General features: G+C 41.6%; 1 protein-coding gene across 1 annotated transcript in view; it reads left to right on the top strand.

Moving 5' to 3' along the window:
• The window catches only part of GRM7 (glutamate metabotropic receptor 7), a 315181-nt gene that overhangs the window by 266197 nt on the left and 27415 nt on the right, over window positions 1-21569 (top strand). Inside the window, exon 8 of the mRNA XM_026074928.1 lies at window positions 550-1485. Within this exon, the coding sequence (XP_025930713.1) occupies window positions 550-1485 (936 nt within the window). The remainder of the gene's footprint in view (window positions 1-549; window positions 1486-21569) is intronic.

Raw genomic sequence — 21569 nt, 5'->3', positions numbered from 1 at the left:
CATTGATAAATATTTTCTGTGTACTTCATATTTCTTACACGGCTCATAGTATTGGAGATCTTGCCATTTTCTCTCTGATTCCGTGCCCTATATAAGACACATTTCCACCTCCTTTAAATTATGAGCTTGGTCAGTAGCATTTCCAAGARGTGAGAACTCTGTAGATCTGGTTTCAGTTAGAAGCCCCAAGCTCTCAATGCATGAAAAGTAGCATTGCAAATGTAACTCTTGCCTTCYCTTAAGCCATTACAGTATTCTTACTAATTTTCATGAAGCGAGAAGGTGGTTTAACAGGTATTTGCTCTAATGTTGTGATGTTGTGTATTACCAGAATTCACAACTAATAAAAATGAAAATTACAGCAGTAAATATAGTCATGCATGTATAATTCCACAGGAAGACACTGGCATCCGTAGTTCTTGGAAATGCACAACATATTGTGTGCCAAGCTTTCTGGTCGCTTTATTTCTGTCGTAGGTGCAGTCCCCTCCCAGTGTCAGACAGTGATGTCTAAATAACCAGCCTCTTTCTGTTTCAAATTTCTTGTAGATTGAGGAAATGCAGTGGGGTAAAGGAGTGCGTGAAATCCCATCCTCAGTCTGCAGTCTGCCTTGCAAACCAGGAGAGAGGAAGAAGATGGTCAAAGGGATGCCTTGCTGTTGGCACTGTGAGCTCTGTGATGGGTACCAGTACCAAGCTGATGAGGTGACTTGTTTGCTCTGCTCGTATAACGAGCGACCCAATGAGAACCGGACTGGCTGCCGTTCGATACCCATTGTCAAGCTGGAATGGCATTCCCCGTGGGCCGTGATACCAGTCTTTTTGGCTATGCTTGGAATTATTGCCACCATTTTTGTAATGGCAACGTTCATTCGATATAATGACACTCCCATTGTCCGGGCTTCCGGAAGGGAACTCAGCTATGTCCTATTAACAGGAATATTTCTTTGTTACATAATTACTTTCCTGATGATTGCCAAACCAAATGTTGCAGTATGCTCCTTCCGGCGTATCTTCTTGGGCTTGGGGATGTGCATCAGCTATGCAGCCCTGTTAACGAAAACAAACCGCATCTACCGCATATTTGAACAGGGCAAAAAATCAGTGACAGCACCTAGGCTTATAAGCCCAACATCACAGCTGGCAATCACGTCGAGTTTAATATCTGTTCAGCTTCTAGGTGTCTTTATTTGGTTTGCAGTTGACCCRCCAAACATCATCATAGATTATGATGAGCAGAAAACTATGAACCCTGATCAAGCCAGAGGAGTTCTCAAATGTGACATTACGGATCTACAAATCATTTGTTCCTTGGGGTATAGCATTCTTCTAATGGTTACATGTACTGTGTATGCCATCAAGACTCGGGGTGTCCCAGAGAATTTTAACGAAGCTAAACCCATTGGATTCACTATGTACACTACCTGTATAGTATGGCTTGCCTTCATTCCAATATTTTTTGGCACTGCCCAGTCAGCTGAAAAGGTAGGTGAAAATGAACAAATGTGCATCTGATGTATCAGGATTCATTGCAGTTATGAATTATGCACTAAAGTTTAAGCAGATTTAAAAATGAGCTATCCAGTTAAACTCATTACTGAGATATGTGCGATATATAGCACTACTTTCCTTTTGCAGTTAGCTGGTGGGCTAGTCATTTGCTAAACTGGCAAATGATCAATAGCAATCAGATGAGCCATTAGTTTTATTGTTGCATCCATTTCAATAGTATCTTTTCAGTAGTCAAAATGGGAATTAGCTGTCTCATCACCCAAAGAGACATCTCTTAACTAAATCACTTTGATCACAAGATACAAGCTACGAATCTGTCAAAAAGTACTCTTGTAGATGTCGGCACTTCTAGAGTTCAGCTCTGGGGGCAGTGAGTAGTTGTCTGATGAGTGCTCTGCTTCACAGATAGCAGCCTCAGGGCATATTTGCACCGCAGGGTAAATAGTCTGTCATGAGCTCCAGAGGCTGAGGCTAGACTGACACTATCGTCTGCACTAGTTGTGCAGACAAACTAGCCCAGGTAGACTTGCCCTGGCTCATGGCATGGGTATAGCCAGAGTCCTGGGGTGAAATACTAAATTGCCTGTCTTCATAAGTCACTTGCATTTAAGCCAATGGAGTTCCTTTACTAAAAGCCAGTCCAAAATGTTATAAATATACTACATTAAAAAAAGCACCCAAACATTGGGATCTAATCYATTATATGGATTATTATAAAAATGAATTATTCCAAAGTGATCTCAGACTAAATTAAAAGATTCCTATTGGCCTTGAGAGGCTTTGAATGTGTTTCAACATGACTCTGCATTTTTATCTTTTGATTACAAAGCTTGCATGCACTTAGCTTGAATTTCCGTCCATGGACACACTGAGCAGCTTAGGAGAGGAACTGGACAGCTTAGGAAAATATGTCCCTACAAGCAAAGCAAAGACATGCATGTGAAGAGATGCAAAAAGTGGTCAACTTTGGGCTTTGCTGCCAATAGAAATCAGTTTTAAAGTGCTTTTTGTTAATTTAAAAGTACAGGATAAATCAAATCAGCTCTGCTGAAGCTAGTAGAACCATTCCGGTTACCTGGGATCCTGACCCAGTGTTTTGCAGTTGATGCTGTTAATGGTTTAGATACAAACATTAGCAGCCTTGCTTTTTCCTTGTACAAAATAACAAGGAGAAAATTACTCCCTTCTTCCCATTATATTTAGTAGTGGGGACGATGGCCCTGGAGAAGGAAGGCAAAAAACAACCAAAGGACAGTATGATTTGTTTTCCAAAACATTGCCCAAAGCTCTATTGGCAAGAGAAAATTTTTGCASATTTGCCCTTAGAAAGGGGACATTCAGTTGCTCTGTGCATTTTGAATAAACAGTATTCAAGGGGTGAAAAACTGATCAACTATTACAATGTGGAGGGCTAAATCAAATTCTGATTAACTAAGCATTACACCTTTGGTTGCCTCCTGTGTCTTAGGCCCTTTCTGCACTTCCCTGTTGCTGCCAAAGTAGCTCCAGCTGATGCTTGGTGATACAGATCTGATTTTACTCTTCTCCRAATCATGTTTGGTGATAGCTGCGATTTCAAAGTGGTTTGGCAAATACCTGGAGAAGTGGAAATATTAGGCTGTACTGAGTTGTTCTCAGAACATTGTGCCCTCCCCAGCCATGACCCTGTCTTCTTCTTAGAAGAGCGTGGAAATAAGCCATGTCTACATTGAGTAGTAATGATCCAAAGTAGGGTRTGGATTTAGCACTGTAAATGCCTTTTACCAGCTCTCTAAATGAAACCACTTACTGTACTCTAAGACCTGGATTTAGCTAGTCAGAGCTCCTCCTTAATCCATGTATTTGGCCTTTTGTGTTGACTAGGCAATTCTGAAGGCATGCAGCCAGCCAAAAGGAAGCAACAGAAATGTGTACTTGTGCACAATCTAGACAGAAAAGCAAGGTAATTTACTTCACTTCAAATGTTTTCACAGAGATTTTGCATGGATTAAGTAGTGTACTGTCAGTTATCCTCCCTTACCGTACCCAAACTTCCTTGTGTAGGAAAGAGCTTTGGCTTCTTGCTCCTTTTCTCCCGGTATCTTCGTTTAACGCTTATCTTTAGCATAAGACTAGGGCAAGCTCACTAGTATGGGTAGAATTATATCATTTTTTGAATGACTAAGGAAATTTCAGATCCCAGCTAACATATCTCATTTTGTACCATGATAGAAGGGATGTCACTTCCAAATTTGTACACATTAAAGGCGTGGATTATTGAAATAAAATCTCAGTAAGACAAACATTGTTCAGACAGGTCCATACTTTGACTACATGTCTTTTTCGTAAGAATTTTATTCTTTGTAATTCAAGAGGTTTGTCATACAGAGATTTGCAATTTGTTTCAGCCTCAGTTTACTGGTGGAAGAAGTGATACCCCAGTAGCGGTATATGAGAGGTTATGTATAAGAGAGGTTACGGAGGTGTATGTGGTTTCTCAAGTATTGGCTCACCTCTGCTTTTCAGGCAGTCACTACATCCCTAAAGGGAAATAATTTCAACTGGAAAAGTCTCACAAAGATTTCAAATCCTTCAGCTCTCCCTGTCGAGGGAGAGATAAGAACTAGCACAAGCAGCTTTGAACACCGTAGGCTCCATTTGTAACTTCGTTGGGATGCAGCAAGTACAATGTAGGGTTTGCGGTGTTTGCCTGGGAATGCTGTGGGTCGGCAGGGGGCAAGGTTCAAGCGTTGATTTAAATTGTTGCCTGCAAAGATTTAACCAGATAATAGATCCAAATAATCTCAAAGGCTGCTGCCAGAATTGAAAATCATTTAGAAGTCAGAGTTTTAGATTTCCATGTAGTCACAGAGCTAAATTAACTAGTACTTCTTTGCAAGCATGAGATTCTTGTACARATTCATGTACTACATCAAAAGAGACGGTTATTAGCTTAACCTCAGAGCACAGAAGATGGTACTAGGAAAAGCAAAGTCTTTTGCTTTCTGTGCTTAAAGCGCACCGTCTGTGTCAGCCGGTGGGAGAACGCCCTTGGCCATTTGTGGAGGCACAGCTGTGCAGGTGCTCCTCGAGCGCTGCTAGGGCGTCTCTGCCGTTCCTTATCCGTAGGCCCCTTTCTTCTATCCAGCAAACAACTCAGCACGATCATACTTGTGCCACATGCACACATGCAAAATAGCTGAATATAGTTTTGTATTCCCCAACAGAGGGTCTGTCCGGCACCTATAGCCTATAGTCATTCCCTGATGTAGGCTGTAATGTACAAGCAGTGAGATGTGCCAAATTTGAATGCCATACCTATGGATTTGTTGGGGTTCCCCCCCCCCCCCAAAAAAAAAAAAATAGAATTGTACTTTTTTGTGATTGCTAGTGACTTCCTGCCAGATATTTTCTCTGGAAAAGATTGTGTGGAAGCTTAGCCACACAGGTCTTAACTGGAATGGAAATTGCATCTGCTGAAAATCTCAGGCAACACAATCTTTTAAACTGAGAAATGGTGCTATATATAATGTTGTGATTTTCATTGTATGGACTTATTTTATCTTAGCAATAAATACAAGCATAATGTCATTTGGTTGGAAGCATATTGAGAATACTTCTCTTGTTCAGTGTAGAAAATAACTTGGGGAAAAAAAACAGAATAAAAGTATGTTGCAGGTAATTCATCAAAGGAAAATAATTTAAGCAGTAGTGTTCGCAGGAGCCTGGAGGGAGGTGGTGTGTGTTTGCGGAAGGCCAGATATCAAAGAGCTTRTGGTACAGGATAGAGCTGAAAACGTTCCGAATGTAGGTGAGGCGGCCCGTGCAAAGCGTTAATTCCTGTCCTTTCCACAGCTTGCGTTTAGGCAGACAGTTTCTCTGTGTGCTAGTTAAAAACGCAAAAAGCGCATGGCCAGTTGCARTTCATAGGCTTCGTTTGATAACGTCGCGTGTTCTTTCTGGTGGGTGCGGTATGTACTGGGACTTAGGAGGTTTTACCGTGCCTCGAGTTGCTTTGGCTTTGCTGCAGCATTYGCCTACCCATTTTGTCACACCTGTGAAACTCTGTCGTTGTCTAGGGGCCTCTTTGGTRTTTTTCTGTAACTACTAGCGTATATTCTAAAACACCGTGGTACCTTTTGCTCRGCAACTATGACACAGTACCAGGGACTGCAATCGTAGCATGTCTTTGCTCCGAAAGATCCTTCCTTCAAGATACATTTGGTAGAAAGCCRCTAAATCTGGAGCCAGCTAGTTCCTGCTGAGAACAGCGGGTCACYTAGCAGTGCACTCTGAGCAGCTTTAATGACCCAGAGCGTCCTCGGCGGCGGTGCCCGCGTGGCCGGGGAGGAGAGCCGGCGGCGTTCGTTCCCTGCCTGCAGCCGGCAAGGTGCCTTGGTGCTGCTCAGCCTGTTATAACCTGTGCCTTTGGAGAGGGACTGTAGAGATGAAACGCTGGCTTTACTCTTCTGGTGTAATTGTTTTTGACAACAAAACTATTTTAAATTCTCAGTGGATGTGTGGGTATCTTATCAGAAACAAAGTGGCCTCAAAGAACTGTTAAGCCAATTACAGGAGTCATAGTTTCGTGCTGGAGTCAATACGAAGTGGCACTTGAAAAGAGCACAGATTGCTCTGTAAGGTCAGGTGAAGCACAGCTAAATCAATAAGCCAAATTGAGTCAAAATATTAGAGTACAAAASTAAAAGGATAGGAAGGAATGCAAGGTGCTTGTATAAGAACATGTTCCTCTGGAAAGTTCTGGTTTTCACTCTGCTTGTGCTCTGCCCTGSATCATAATTATTCCCTTGCAGTTTGCTGTTTATTTGTTAATCAGTTTTTACTTTGGTTGTCTCTTTCTGATTTTAACTCAGAATCTCCTTCTGTGTGTCCGGTAGCGATGAGGAAGCGTATCCAGCGTGTGACATTGCAAGGACGTAGTAGTGCCAGGGTGCGCAGTGCCGACRTGGGCCTGGCTGTGCGAGGCGGCATCCCCGCGTAGGACGTGGCGTGGTCCTTCAGAGTGAAGTTTGGTTCTCTGGCAGCGTGTTCACGTTCAAACAATGTTTCAGAAGATGTGTTTTAGATTAACATGGTTTCACAAAGTCACACCTTTTCGGTTCTCTTTGTTTTGATTATATTCCTTTTGCAGATGTTGTGTTGCAGAGAAACAGCATGGCGGAACATGTGGTACATTCTGACACAACTTGGAAATACTTCCCAGTTCTTGGGTGGTACTAACAGTTTGCTTTTTTATTATTACTATCTCTTAATGTAAATATTTTAAAAACTTACATCTCTGAGGATTATCTGAGGCAACACTTTTGTATTAAAAGCAAAGAAAAATGAAGCAAAGAGTGGGGAAAAGCATCTGTAGTTAAATCAATGTGATAGGTGGAGGTCTTAATGCGTGCTGTACTTTTTCTGCATCTAAAAAATCGTCAGTTTATTGTTAGAAAAAACAACGCTTTCCTATACTTTTTATTACTTTTTTTTAACGTTTTTGCTTTTTAGTATATTATTGTTATATTTCTGATTAAGTGAATATTAAAAGATAACCAAGACTGGCAGACAGAAATATACCTCCCAAACCTATGCACAACATCCTCAGTCGATGCATTCAGAAGCAATACTAATGGAAATTCCTCTTCGTTGTTGTCTGACCAAAGTGACACAAAATCTCCCCAGTCTGTAAGCCCGAAGCAGCACGGTCTTTTGCATGTGGTTAGCCTGGGGAGAAGCGGTTTTGTGGTGAGGGGCTGGCTGACCCGGGGGCCCTGCTAGCACTGAGTTCCCGACATGATGAGGGGCACCCTTGTGCCTAGTCCAGCACAGATTCAGGTTAAAGGAATGAATTTCGATTTTTTTTTTTTTTTTTTTTTTTTTGAGTAAGGTCTCTGTGCCAGCTTTTGCACCACGATTGGCAGTTGTAAAAGATGGAGATTTATTTCATTGGAGACTTTCAGAGCAGTCAGAGCACCTCCTTGGTGCTTCCTCAAAGATCACAGTCAGAAGAGTCTCTTCACAGTCTAGTGGCAAAGCCTAAATAAGCAGTAGTCTTCCCAGATGAATGCTTCATTCATTTCCTTCTCCTTGTTTGCAGGAAAACCTCCTAAGAAGGTAGCTGAGATAAATAGCATATCCTATATTTAAAGTAAGTTTTTGGATATGGTTTGGGATATTTTTTAATTTGGACAGGAAGGGTGCAGTGAGAGACTACAGAAATGCTGAATTTCAGTACACTGTTCACATTCTAAGCAGGCTAATGGTGCAGGAAGAACTGTTTGTTTGTTTGTTTGTTTGTTTGTTTTTAATAGTCTCATTTGGGTTTTTTTCCTATCACTGTCTTCATCCTTTCTTCTCATGATGTTCAGCTTTGATTATCTAGGCTTTGTGAAATCACAAATTTTCTTCTCCTATGGTTATTTAGTATTACCATATATATATACACTGTTGCTTAAATTAAATTCCTTGAATCTCTAGAATGTAATACTGAAAAATTAGATCCTTTTAAGAGCAAACCTGAATATCAATCTGCTTTATGTAGCAGACATGCCAGAATCCACTTGGGCACTTAGGTTCCTGGGAATATAATGCTGCCTTGCATCACTACACAAGAACATTTGGCACTTTATTCGGAAGGCCTGCATAACTTACTGGTATGTACAGATATATGGCTTCCTGTGACTGTGYGCTTACTGTGTTGAAGAAGGAATGCAATTTGGAAACTTGCCCGATCTATAACTGTTAGATTAAAAGGAATCATTGTCTCCCCAAGTTTGAAGTCCATATCTGCACTCTTTAACTATGTACAGATGTAGTTGGGCATGTTAAATATTCCCCTAAGATCTTATTTTCTCAGATTATATCATTGAAATAATATGCAGGGATATGTCATCATTATATTTTTATGTTTCATGGAGATTTTATTGCCCACTAGCTATGATTACTTTTATTTAGTAATTGCTAAGACTAAAATAATAAATTTCTGCATATGTCTACAACCCAGTAATAACTGTCAACATGCTCCTGAATATATTATCCAAATGGGTTTTTTTTCTTAAAGTATTTTGAGTACTTCTTAAAGTAAAGTTGTAATTATGACTCCAAATGAGCAGCAGTGGTTTCTCTGCCGGTATAGTATGGTGTTTCTGCTTGAGAGTTTTATTTTAATCTCGAAATGAAGAGAAATGGGGACACATTGACCATACGTTCTTCATTTTCCATCAGCTTGCTTTTCCTTCCAGACTTCATGAACCTCTGTCATTTTTTTTCATTACAATACGGCCTCTGTGAAATTTGAAGTCCTTAATCCCATCTACTTTTCCACCTTCCTTCCTATTTCTCTGTTATATTTTTAAATGCCCATTTTATTCAAATCAATAAGCAGGGTAAGTCAGGTATATTTTGCAGCAATATTTTTACTTATTCTGTTGAATGTTATGTAAATACTATAATTTGAAGGCACACGCAAAGTGGATCCTTATTCAGATTAAATAATGCCACATTAATGTGATAGCCCTTCAGTACCTATTCTGTTTTTTGGTGAAACTAAGTTATCCTTCAATTCTCTGTAATACAAATACTGATTAGCCAGGTAGGACACACATTTATTTTCTCCCCCAGGAACACTTGAAATGACAGTTGCTATAGCAACTGTACATATGTGAATTTTGGAGTTATGAGGATTTTAATGCAGCATTTGTTGGAGTTGCACTGTAGGATGGCTGAGAAAATCAGGCTTTGAAGCTCATATATAATGTGACTATGAATCTACCATAATTTGGAGCACACAGAAGGACAATTGTGAATTGTAGCTTTCCTTAAAAAAATGTAATTTATAACCCTTTGAAATGAATAGCTTTAAATAATGGTAATGATTTACTCTTTATATTCCCTTGCATTTCAAAACACAAATGAAGACTGTCTATAATAATAGTAGCTACATAAAACTCTTTAACCAGAAATATTCATTTCTCTYGTCATTATTCAGTTCATGTATTGCTACATTATATTTTCAGTAGCTGTTAGGGGTCTGAGTGTTCGGATACTRAAGTTCGTAATTTTATTCAGCCTCAAGATTGTATCTCTGAAGAAATCATGGAATGTAATGACCTGACCCTTAGAGTGGTTCTGAGACAAGCCCAAGCGGAAAAGCATCTTTACTTAATTTCAGTTAAGGCCCTCCAGCCTGGAGGCCCTCTAGGAAAAGAATATACTATAAATTCCACTTTTGTGGAGTACTGGGCTATTTGCAATGAGAACCTAGTGTTTCATTTTAATTAAGAGAAATTTAAGTGTTCTTTGAAATGCGCAAATGAAGAACTAATCAGTGGAATTTTTTTTTTTTTTTTTTAGTGATAGCCTTTATGGCAACGATGATCCTAGTGTCCTATATTGTATCAGGAATAAGATCACTACTTTAAAAGTATATGAAAAAACTTGTGAATACCTTTAAGTGACTATAGAGTTTCAAGGAATTAGATTTTATAGAAACATTCAAAATCTTCAATGTGCAGCTTTTTGGTAAAGGATACCAATAATATTTATTTTATTACTTTTGGCATGCATTTTTCTTTCAACAGGAAAGGGATTCTGTTATCAGTGAAGGCATGTGATAGGTCACTGACACCAATAATTTAACCCTGAAAAAAAATCAGGATTTACATATATATCATTGAAGCAGTAAGCATGACAGGGATTTTGAGTTCTGGAGTCATTGATCTTTTCCCACACGCTTGTTTCTCTCTCACCAGTGTTTTGGTGGGAGGTTTCTTTTCTAAACAGATACTCGTAGACCCACCACTTACTGAGTGTAGCTGACTTATGGCCTTTAGCGGCTGCTTTTGAGAACTCCTACAGGAGAGTACAAGTCATGAAAAATATAATATTCCTGACTGGATTGCTTTAAAGTGTTTATTAAATACTTCAGTGCTGCAGCTTCTCTCTGGCTGCAGTTTAGATGGCCTCATCAGCAATACCTGCCCACATTTCTCTCTCTGGTTATTAGATTACTGTAAATCACATAAGAAGGCAGAAGGGAAGCAAAATTATAGCAGCATCAACTCAGACACTTAGGATTTGTGCAGATTTAGAATACTGCTCTGATTAAAACAAAAAAAGATGTTGTTTTCATCTGCAGCAAATGTAAAAGCCTGCCTGGTTGAACTTCTCTGCACCAGAACTCCTCTGTTAAACGTAGGGCCAAATGGGGTAAAAGAGACCTTACCTTACACTGYAGCAACGGTAGATACGTGCCTTAATACGCTTCTTTTGAACAAAAATACTTTGCTAAATATTGGCTACCTATACTCAACCTGAGCAGACAGTCTGAGTACAATAAATTATCAATGTATAGCGCATAATCTGGGAAGATCAACAAGTCGAGCGCAGGCTCAGGATCTTATGTTCCTGCCAAGATATTGGCTTATTGTTGCGTCTGGCAGAACTAGATCCATAGCACCATACAGGGTCACAGACTCTGCCAGTTCTCATTTTGGGATGGTAAAAGAGAATGGAAAATGTCTCAAAACCCACTCACCGGTAGTTGCTATTTTCTTTGATGCCGTGTTCTAAAATACACGTGCAGCTAAGAGACTGAGAAAAGCCAAGTTCCTGAGTATACTGCAACTAGTGACTGCGCATTTCACCACATTCATAGCCTTATGTGTGTAAGCGTTTACCCAGACATGCTAAAAATCAGAAAATCCTGTAAAATAGAATACACCATACCCTAACGCTTGGCTTATAAGGAAGGAAGGCGATGAGTTGGTACTTCTGTTTGACATCAGTGGGATACCTTAGGGCTCACAAAGAGGAAGTCAAATGAAAGCCCAGATGGATAGCAAAAGTTGTTAGACTGGTCGATGCCAGAAAGGATAAGAGGTTGGATACCACCACTGTCCTGCTCTTGCTCTCCATGGCTGAGGTGCAGTGAGTGACTGAGTGTGCAGTGCTCGCTTCGGGGACGCCAAGGCTGTTGTGACACCATGCTGTATCTGCTCCCTTGGAGGAGGAGTGTAACTCTCATTAGCAGGAGGGATTGGGTGAAGCCTGTTCCGTTCTAAGATTCATGAGGAGATACCTGATGGAAGATAAATAGATTTATTTCTTGTGATTGTTGTATTTTTAAAACCTGAAACTATTTTGCTTTGTGGCTATGCAGGATGTGCCTGAGGCGACGGTTCTAGAAAAGACAGGCCATTTTGTAGTTTTATTGGCTGGTCTCAAGCTTTAAATGCATCTTTCCTCTTGTCACAGAAGAGCTGTGCATGTGAAGTGAAGAGCGTGGTTGGGTTTTTTCTTTCTGTGTAGTTGCCAGTGCCCCTGATGTGTCAAACTGTATCCCATCCCATATGCCAGTTAGCCGGGCACTGCCTTTGCTGTCGTTAGCAGAGTCGCTGGTGTTCGGTGTGTGTCAGGCTGTGTGCGAGCTGAGGTGCAGAGTCCAGTCCGGAGCGCGTCCCGCTTACTTAGCCCTGTCTGTGTCAGGGCTCTGGCGGGGGCGGCGATGGCCTAATTCCTTAGCTGGGTGAACTGCTATTCTCTTTCTTGCAAAATATTCAGAAGAAATTTTGCAGCGCTCCGAGCACAGCCCTTCTGCCTCCATTGCAGTCTATGCTTTTGTTCTGCTTTCTCTAGCATTAAAAGGTGGATGAAAACCACGTCTCATTCATAACAAATCACTGCCTGCTGTGCAGAATTCTCCTAGAGGGTGTGATAGAGGGATGATCCCGACGGATGCCAGCCCATCACTTCCTGCAGTCGCRGGAGGCGCTCGGGCACTACAAAGATGAGAGCAGCAGAGTAACTTCTCTGATGGAGAGTTCAGCTGTGAAGCCGTTCCCGCTGCCGGGCGTGCGGCCTCAGCAGCCCAAGTGCCCCAAGGCCTGCGCAGTGCACCAGGCGAGCGGGTCTTCGCAGGGAGCAAGTCGAGAAAAGGAGCAGTCCTGTGAGAAACAGAACCTGGCTCCATTGCACTGTGAATCCTAATGCTATTTCATTTACACTAGTGGCATGGCGTTTTTATAAACTGGGTTTGACACGCGGTATTTCAGAAGCACTTTGAGTCACTTGTGTAAAGTATTAAATATTTCCTTAAGTTTCACTACACTGTGAAGTAATACTAAAATGATAAATTAATACATGTTACCATGAAATTTCTTGTAGTTGCATTTCTACTTTGGGTAGAAAGCAAGAAGCGGTGGGAAAATATCTCTGTACATTTAAATTTGTTTTAAAAGCTTTAATTTACRCTTATTTCTGGAAGTATATAGTGACTCGGGTTTTTACCCACCACTAATTTATATAATATACAGCCAGGCAAAGGTCTGAATGTTTCAGAAATGAATACAGCAATAAAGGTAATAACAGTTCCTTGCATGCAGAGGAAACCTAAAGCATTTTACAGATGGATTTATAAACTACAAGTTAGAAGCATTGTATAAGCTATTATGTAGCAATTTTAACAGCACTCAGAAATATAGTTTAAGGCAGGCAGTTGTATTTAATTCTCTATGTTCTCAGACCGTATTCCTCACTGGCATATGTTGAGTGCCGTCCTAGATTGTGTTAACCACATTAATAATGACGTTATCAAGTGGAGAAGCTTGGGGAATTTAAACTGGGCAGAAAATGATCACCCAGGCTTTGGCTGGGATATAGGAGTTGACACCTTTACTCGTCATAAAGGCGGCTTTAATGATTGGAAGAGTAAAGGACTCAGAGAATTTTGGTGATGAATATATCCAAAAGGGCACTACATGCCCACGGCGCTGTGTCATATTCCCATCAGGACTCTCCCAAAAGAGGGAGTCATCCTACCTTAGGGAGGGAACAAGCTGCTGCAGCACCTGATCCTTTCTTGGAGATCTCCCATCCGCGCGTAGGCTGGGTCTGACTGCATTTAGCACCTTTTAGGTTCAGACAAGCTTGTAAAAGACTGCAGGACTGGTAAAACTGCGGGTCTACATTGCCTGTTTTTTCAAGGCAGGTATTTAAAGCTAGATAATAGAGAAAGTTCATACTCTGGGTGAAATAAGAGATGATTAGAGTAATTAGATCCTCCTGAGAAGACCATAAATTAATGGCAATTATGATTCTTGAAACAACAGAACTACCATTGATCTGTTTCATCACATTTGCTGCATTGTAATGCTCCTTTAATGTTAATATGTACTTCTGTAGTAAAATCTAATTGGAAACACTGAGCAGGCAGAGCCCAAGGCCACACTCCTGCTCCGCCTAATTACCGAAGGAGCGGGCGTGCATTTCCAGGGAAGAGGTGCCCCCAGCCGTCGGTGAGCTGCGAGCAGTGCAGTCGCTGCATTCACTGCAGTCACAGTAAGAGCCTGCCAGGGATGTATAGGTGAACGCTAAAAAGTAATTAACAATCAATTCATTTTGTGAAATTTTCAATAATTGAAACAGGTATCTCCAGAATGAAGTAATAATACTGCATTTAAATTTGTACGTGGCTGTCTCGTAACAGAGATGTATTCATTTAAACAGAAATTACTTCGAGTTAGCAACCCCGAGGTAGTTCTGCAGTCACTGAGGGATTCTTGGAAGCCTGCAAGCACGCTGCTTTGATGTCTGATGTAGAAAGGAAGGGATCTTTTCACTGTGATAATCCTAGCCATTTCCATTCCCCTCTGTGCTGAGAGAGAAAAAATCTGGTTTGGAGCATGGAAAAATAAATGGAACCCCCAAAGGAGTGTGCATTATAAAGGRAAAAAAATACGTATTGTGACCCAGATTCTAGGCAGGGTCACCCTTGTCGCGGTTTGCCTCAGCGGAAGGCAGGACAGCCTGGGGGCACAACGCTACAGGTGTGCCCAATTCCAGCTTATTTTGTGGTTTCCCTCTTTGGACCACTTGAGCAGACCAAAAATGCATAACTGAAAATGCCCCCTCTTTTATGAAGAGGATCTCTGGGTCTGCRAGGATGGGTCTCCGCAGGCTGTGCTAGTGCAGGCACCGGCTGGGCAGGGAGCAGAGGGTGTCCGGGGGCAAAACCGTGAGAATCAGTCATTGGCGCCTGGGTGGAAGGGTTCTCCCATGCCGCTGGCGTAGCCTAGAGCGGCTTAATGGCTGCAGGAAGTCATCTCAGAGTGCGGAAAGACTTGAGTTAACCCTGTAGAGAAAACCATGCCCGTGACGCAGTGGCTCTGTGTGTTCTTGCTGAGGGAAGGCCGTTGTGGGGCAGCAGGGGCTGCTGCGAAGGCACCAGCGCCCGGCGCTCCTCGCTCGGCTGCCTCTCGTGGGCCTGCGTGCGCTCGGAAGAGTTTGAGTTTGAATCTGTGCTCGGAAGAGTTTCTGCCTCCGTTCAGTTTTGTTCGGTGGACGTTGCACCATCTTGCGGATTTACAGTAGCACTAAAATCATTTCAAAAACATACTAAGGAAGAGTGAGTAAGAAGTTCATCTTTGCTTTGTGGTTTCTGGTGCATATTTAACTGCCTCTGGCTAAAAAGCAACATAGTTTTTAAAGGGAAGAATGTGTAGGTGTTTAATGCATAGTGTTGACATGTACTTTTTTGCTTCCCCTTTTTAGAAAGTGTAAAAGTGCCAGAAGRCTTTTACATATGAAAAGCATTCTCTGCATATGCATGTAACAGTGTTACGTAACAGTTTTTATCTGCAGTATAAACTGACAACACCTTAATGCGAAATAATTGCAGTTCCATTGAGTCCAGAAGAGTAATTACTTTGTTGATGAAACTTTTCTCTTTGCTTGCGTTTTGATATCTTTGCAATGTCAAACTCACTTGAACTGACAACATAATTTCTCCAGCAGAGCTGTTGCATCGGCCATGCAGCTGCTGTTTGGTGTCAGTGGAGGATTCTTTCCGTCTTGCTGTATTTCGATACTACCAACATTAAAATCTTAGTCTTGCAAAACCCATTTACATGAATAGCACTTATGAGTAATGTGAATAATCACACATACTGTAAGGTAGCTACACATATATGAATAAGTGGTAACTATAATTATAAAACAGCTCTTCAGAGTTAGTTTATAGGGCCGAAATCATGAAACTATTGTATTCAGTCAGAAAAAGGAGGGGTATGTTTGTTTGGATGTCTATAGATACAGTTTTATTTTGTCTTAATGTATTTCAGTGATTATTTTGAATTTCTGGTGTATGTGAGACTTCTGGTGTATGAGGTAACTGCATTACAAAGATGTTGTAATTTCCTTGTAGTGTCGATATATTCCTACAACCTTGATTTTCTTCTGGTATATATTTTTTCTGAGAATTCTGTTCTAGGGATTTAGGTAAGATGATTTAGGACTGTATTGAAAGGTCAGTTCCCTGTGCCATATTGTATAGCAGTTTTCCACAACAGTTGGCCAAAGAATGGTGTGTTCTACTAGACCTGTGCTATATATAGTGCAGTTTGATTTTTGCATTAGTAAACCTCAGTTCCCATTAATGCTTCTTTGTTTGAACAAGAGTTAATCATCTTTTCAGAAAAATCCTGTAGAACATGGCTAACATTACAAGCCAAATGCGAGGAACTAAAGTATCATTTTGTGAGAGCAGATCCTAACCAGTTTCTGAACCCCATGGGTATTGTAGAAACATAATAATGTTGTTTTGAGTGAGAAATAATGGTTGCTGATTCTAAGCTCATCCAGGAACAAAAAGAGAACCATGAAGGGCTTATTCAATACAATGTAAGTTATGCAGATGTTTCTCAATTTTCTTGCTGAACTTTTATGCAGGAGTCAGGGTTTCATTTGATCAAACCATTTCAACAGAAAGAATGGGTCCTTAAGTACTTTTGTCACTGCATATGGAGGGATTATGCAAGCAGTAGAGGAAGGGTACTGAATCAAGTACCCTTGTCARTCGGACGCAGCAGGGGCTCCTTTTGTTGCCCTTACTTGGGTCACGCATTCATAGCTCAATTCTTCTTCTGTTCRTTTTAGAATAAACAGAAACAAAATGGAAGCTGAAAACAAGCCTGCTAGGCCAGCTGTACGGGGAGCCCGTGGCAAGCGTGCGTCGAAAGCAGCCTTCCCGTTGCTCCGGTAGGAGGGAGCCTGGGGGGCAGGTGCCGTGGAGAAGTGATGTGGGACGACATGCTGTAGGAATCGTATTGCCCCTGCGCCACATGGTGTGGAAAAGAGAGAATCCCGAGATTTGGAGCTAGGAATTCAACCGTTATTTTACCCAAGAGAGTAAGGCAGAAGTTGTTTTTCTAAAAAAAGAAAAAAAAAACAGTAAAAGTTTGCTCTCATCCAAAGTTGTGGGAACTGTAGTGTCACTGCTAATGAAACCCCACCCTGCTTGCAAAGCAAAACCTTTGTTGATCATGAAGATTGTTGCAGGTTGTTGTGAGTAAAACCCTCTCACACAAAAATGTCAGGTCTCCTGTGCTTACCAGTGAGCTAAATATAGCGGGATTTGCAGAGAGGAAGAAAAGCTATTTTGAAAGTGCATTTTCAGCCTAGTGAGGCCACTTTAATGCAAAGCAAAAAATAGATTTCATTATACATAAAAACTGCCTGCAAAAATACTGACCTGAAGGATTTATTTGTTGTTTTAAATGGTTTAAGCAGCCACATAGTAATAATAACGTAAAAATCATCATGCTCCAGTCAAAGCAATTGCCTCGTATTCTGTCTTTGAGGTGTAAAGTTAGCAGAAGGTTACAAAGATAATACAAAAAGTTCTCATAGACTAAAGTAAAAATTGTGTGTCRCAAATGGACCCTGTCAAATGTGGTTATGGGCATGTTTATTCTTCTGCATTTGGAAATAATGGCTTTTTTTTTCTTTCATATCTGTGTATGCACTCATCAAAAAAGGTTGGTGAAGCTCCTCCTTTGTCATGCAGGAGACCCGTCCAGTTGTCCTGGCAGAACCGGTTGTGTCGTGCTCATGCCGAGTATTTCTCTCGCTGCTGGGGGCCTTGTGTGGTGGGGAGGAGGGCTGCGGCTGGCGGCCGTGCCGCGGGCCGGGGGCTGACGGCCGTGCCACGGCAGGGCAGCTGTGAGCAGCTCCCCGTGGGCAGCAGAATGCGCCCTGCGGTCCCGCCAGCTCAAAACCCGCGCCGCAGGCCAGGYGCGGGGCTGGCGCCGCTTGCCGCGAGCGCGCTAGCACGGTGCTCTCCAGGTCCCGGGAGCAGCACGTTCCCCTGCCTGGCGAGGGCTGGCGCCTGGTCGGGGAGGAGCGGAGCCACAAAAGCCCAAGAAGAGACCCTGCTGGATGACGTGCACAAGCAGAGGTCCTGCTGGTGCCCGGGTCCAGCTGACGTCTGAGGACAGTTTGAAGGTTGCTGTGACAGAGGTTGTATCTGTGCTGTGGACACCGGGGCCGTCCATACGTCCTGCATAGCTTTAGAAATTTGTTGTGTTGCTCTACTACAGAAGGCAGCTAAAAACTGTTGTTGGGGAGTGATACCTTCTGAAGAACAAAAAGCCTCGCAAAGAGAAGGAGGTTTGTCCGCGACTGCTAAAGCAAAGCTGCCCACAGGCATGTACAGGAAGGGCTGTTTCGGATGAATAGGCTAAGAGACAAAAAGCTGGAAGAGGAAGGGGAGCCTAGGAGAAGGATCGAAGAGAGATGATTTTTCTCCATTCTTCTCTCCTGGTAGGGAAGGGGTCCCGCAGGGGAAGCACTCTGCTTGGCGCGTCTGGGAGAAGCCAAGCACCGCGGTGGCGCGCTGAGCAAGCGCCGCGGCAGCCGTAGCTTTGCTTGGGTCTGCGGCCGTACCAGGCCTGCGAGAGGCTTGGGGGCGTGCGGGACGCAGCGTTTCAGCGCTGCTGGGAGCCATGGCATAACCTCCAGCCGCAGGGCCTTGCACGACCAGCGCAGTGCCTTGTCCGCGTAGGGAGAAAAGAAAAAAAGGAAGACTTCCTTTCTGGAGAATACTGGTTTGACATCRTTTCGGTCTTAGACTTTGCCTTTGCTATTGCTAGTGTGCCTGTCCTCGTATCCTCTCAGCAACAAGGAGACTAAAGACCCATATGTTTTTCTGAACAAAATACATTCRGTTTTCTAAATTGAATATTGGGGGCAGGAAAGGGGGAGACTGCAACTGGAAATTTAGCCCACAAGCTCTACTGTTAAAAGGACTACTGTGCAAGACAGGCGGCCTCATCTGGCAGGGATTTCCCAGCCAAATGGGTGTTGATTGGGGTTAGCCGGGGTGGCGCAGCACAACCTTTTTGATCTCTTCAATTGTCAAGGTTTTATGAAGAGTTTTGCAGCTTTAGCACTTTCCAGTTAATGATGTCAAGCACTTCAACAACAGATGCTTCAATCTCCATTGGCATTTGGCCTTTAAGTCACTGAAGTATCTGTGGTGACGGAACCCAGAAAGGGGGAATAAGGTGAAACTCATATTTACAAAGAACGTGTTTTTCACTCAGCTTTAGCCATTTTTCTTACTCTACTAATTGCCCATTAGATGGGATCCATTCAGTCATTAACCACCTTCTGCTACAGTAAGGAAACCTAAGGTTTAACCCATGTCCATGCCCCTAGTCATATATTTTCACTGATTAAGTAATGTTCGTGTTGGGTTTATAAAAATTGGGGAAAATATATGTATTATAAACTGAATATATTAAGTATTCATAAGATCTTCATTGGACTTAAGGTTAGAGGGAGGGATATTTATTTAAGGGAATGCAGAGGGAGTAGGAGGATAAAGTATTAGATGAACAATATGTTATCATCTTTCTCTTATTCCGTGTGATTTACATTTTCCACATCAGAGCAAGCTGTAAAGTTTGATGGAGATAATTAAATATAATTTGAAGACAAGATAGCTCTTTTTTAGTAGTGAAGCAGATCCTACTAACAAACTTAGCTAGCGACAATAATTCACCAGAAAGTTAAAGAGGAAGATGCATTTAAAAGCTTAAGCACCAGATTGTGTTAGATGCTGCTAACAGGGAGGAATGCAAATCGATTAGTGTAACTGCGGTGGTCAGTGCTTGCACATGATCGCAGGTGGTGAGAGAGCACGGTGAAAACTGATACTAGGTACTAGGTTAAAATTTATCCTGGTACCTTAATTGGAGGGCTGGGGAATTTTAAGTGGAAAGATCAAGTGATTTGATTTTCCAGAACTTCAAAATCAATGTAGTTTTAGCTCATTTTATTGACTGGAAACTGAAATCTGGTAATGGCTCAAGATAAGAGAGAAAGGTTGGGCCCTCTGAATAACCTGTTTATAATTGTTCCCCCGTACTTCGGCCCCAGCACTTGCTTCGCGAGCGCAGAGCAGAGCACTGACATTCAAACACAACGTTAGTACAAGGAGAGATTTAGTCTGACTTGAAACTGAGCAAGAACTTGTTTGGGAGAAAATAAATACATCTTCTGGACGTATGCCCAGGCAGTCTCTGCAGAACACGGGAGGGTTATTCAGTGCCCAGCGCTGTGTTACTGTGACTCCAGAAGGTAATAAGCGGAAGACAACCATTATTAAAGTAAACTTCCCTCTGGGAGAAGAAATGTCTTGATTTGATTGCAATCATACACACAGAAAAATTCCTTCTTTTGATGCTTTTTTTCTCTTGAGGCCTAGGGGTTACATTCACTGACATAAGGTATAGCTTTTCACAAATTCAGCCTTGTATTTACAAGCTTCCTTTTGGCTTCCTCATGCAGCGATAAGGGACCTGCTATATATTTAGCATTTATTTGTTGATACATAATAAGGGATAGAAGAAAGTAAATAAATCTCAGTTAGGTTGAAAAGCAGGTATGCCGTGCATCGTTATGAAGACAGCAATATATTTTTATCCTGTCAAAAATATATTTAACAAGGTATAGAATAGGGTGTGTGAGTCATTAACTTTTGTCAGTTCACGGATTAGTTAAACGTGAGCTGACTTGGCTCACCACTCGCGTTTYCTTACCCCTTAATATTCCAGATTGCTTTTTGTAAAATACCCAAATGAAACTGCAGATAAGAAGCTCTAAATAATTCATAGCTATTTGTAGTGTTATCTCTGAGGTATGATGCATAGGAGGTAATTTCTGAGTTAACTCAGAGCTGGTAGCAAGAAATTGTGACCTGTCATATGGTAATGCAGGATGCAGTATCACCTAGTAAGAATGTACTGGAAAATGGTTTGGATATTACTATAAATTGCCACTGTAGCATCAGGCTTCAGACAGAGATTCTGTTTATTCTTACTGTAAAATAAATGCAATGTTTGATGATTAAGAGAGGAAGCTCTTTCTCAATGTTCTGCATCAGGGTTTGTGTGCATGGATATCTGCTAACCATATGCCAGTGTGAGGGATCATGGAATGACTGGAATTTGGCAGGTCCTGAAAAGACAGACTTCTTATAATTACATCTCATTTAAATGAGCACCTAAATCATCTTGTATTCTGGGATTACCCATTCCTGATTTAACATAACAGTGAATGCCCATTGCATGTCACAGAAACTCAAGGATTGCCTAAGCTACAAAGCAAGCTTACTCCRGTTTATGAATTATGATAGATTTAGCAGTTTCCATGGCTACGGTTTGTTCTAATTGTGATACATTAGTAGCAACAAGAATTGGATGGCTCAAGTCATTTAGTTAATTAAATGCAAACTTGGACAGTTCCAAAGGAATAATAGATAAAATTAACACCTACTAGCATACACCTGTAAAATGTGAATAATTTGTCTTAAAAATTACAAAGTATTTACGTATTCTTGACACGTCTTTCATAGCCTTACATGTTTTACTATGGCAATGTTCTGTAATTTATTTTAAACTACTTGCTGAGAAGAAGAATGACGGTGCTGATCAATGAAACATGTTCCATGGTTCAAGCCAATAAAACGTGTTAGACTTTAGCTGGGGGGAAGTGTGACTTACAGCAATTATACCAGATGATGAATCCACAGTTCCTCGACTAACACATTTAGGTACTGAAAATAGGGATTTATAATGGAAAAGGCTGACACAAACCTTACTGTAATGTCACAAATACATTCTAACATCAGAGAAAGCCAAATCTTGTTTTCACAAAGGAAAATGCTGAAGTTTGCTGGCAGAATTTAAGAGTTACACCTGAGGTAAAAGATTTGGGTCACCATAATTGCAGAA

Source organism: Apteryx rowi, unplaced genomic scaffold (assembly GCF_003343035.1).
Source record: "Apteryx rowi isolate R43461 unplaced genomic scaffold, aptRow1 scaffold_4, whole genome shotgun sequence".
In the NCBI taxonomy this organism is placed as follows: domain Eukaryota; kingdom Metazoa; phylum Chordata; class Aves; order Apterygiformes; family Apterygidae; genus Apteryx; species Apteryx rowi.
This window is presented reverse-complemented; position numbering and strand designations above follow the sequence as displayed.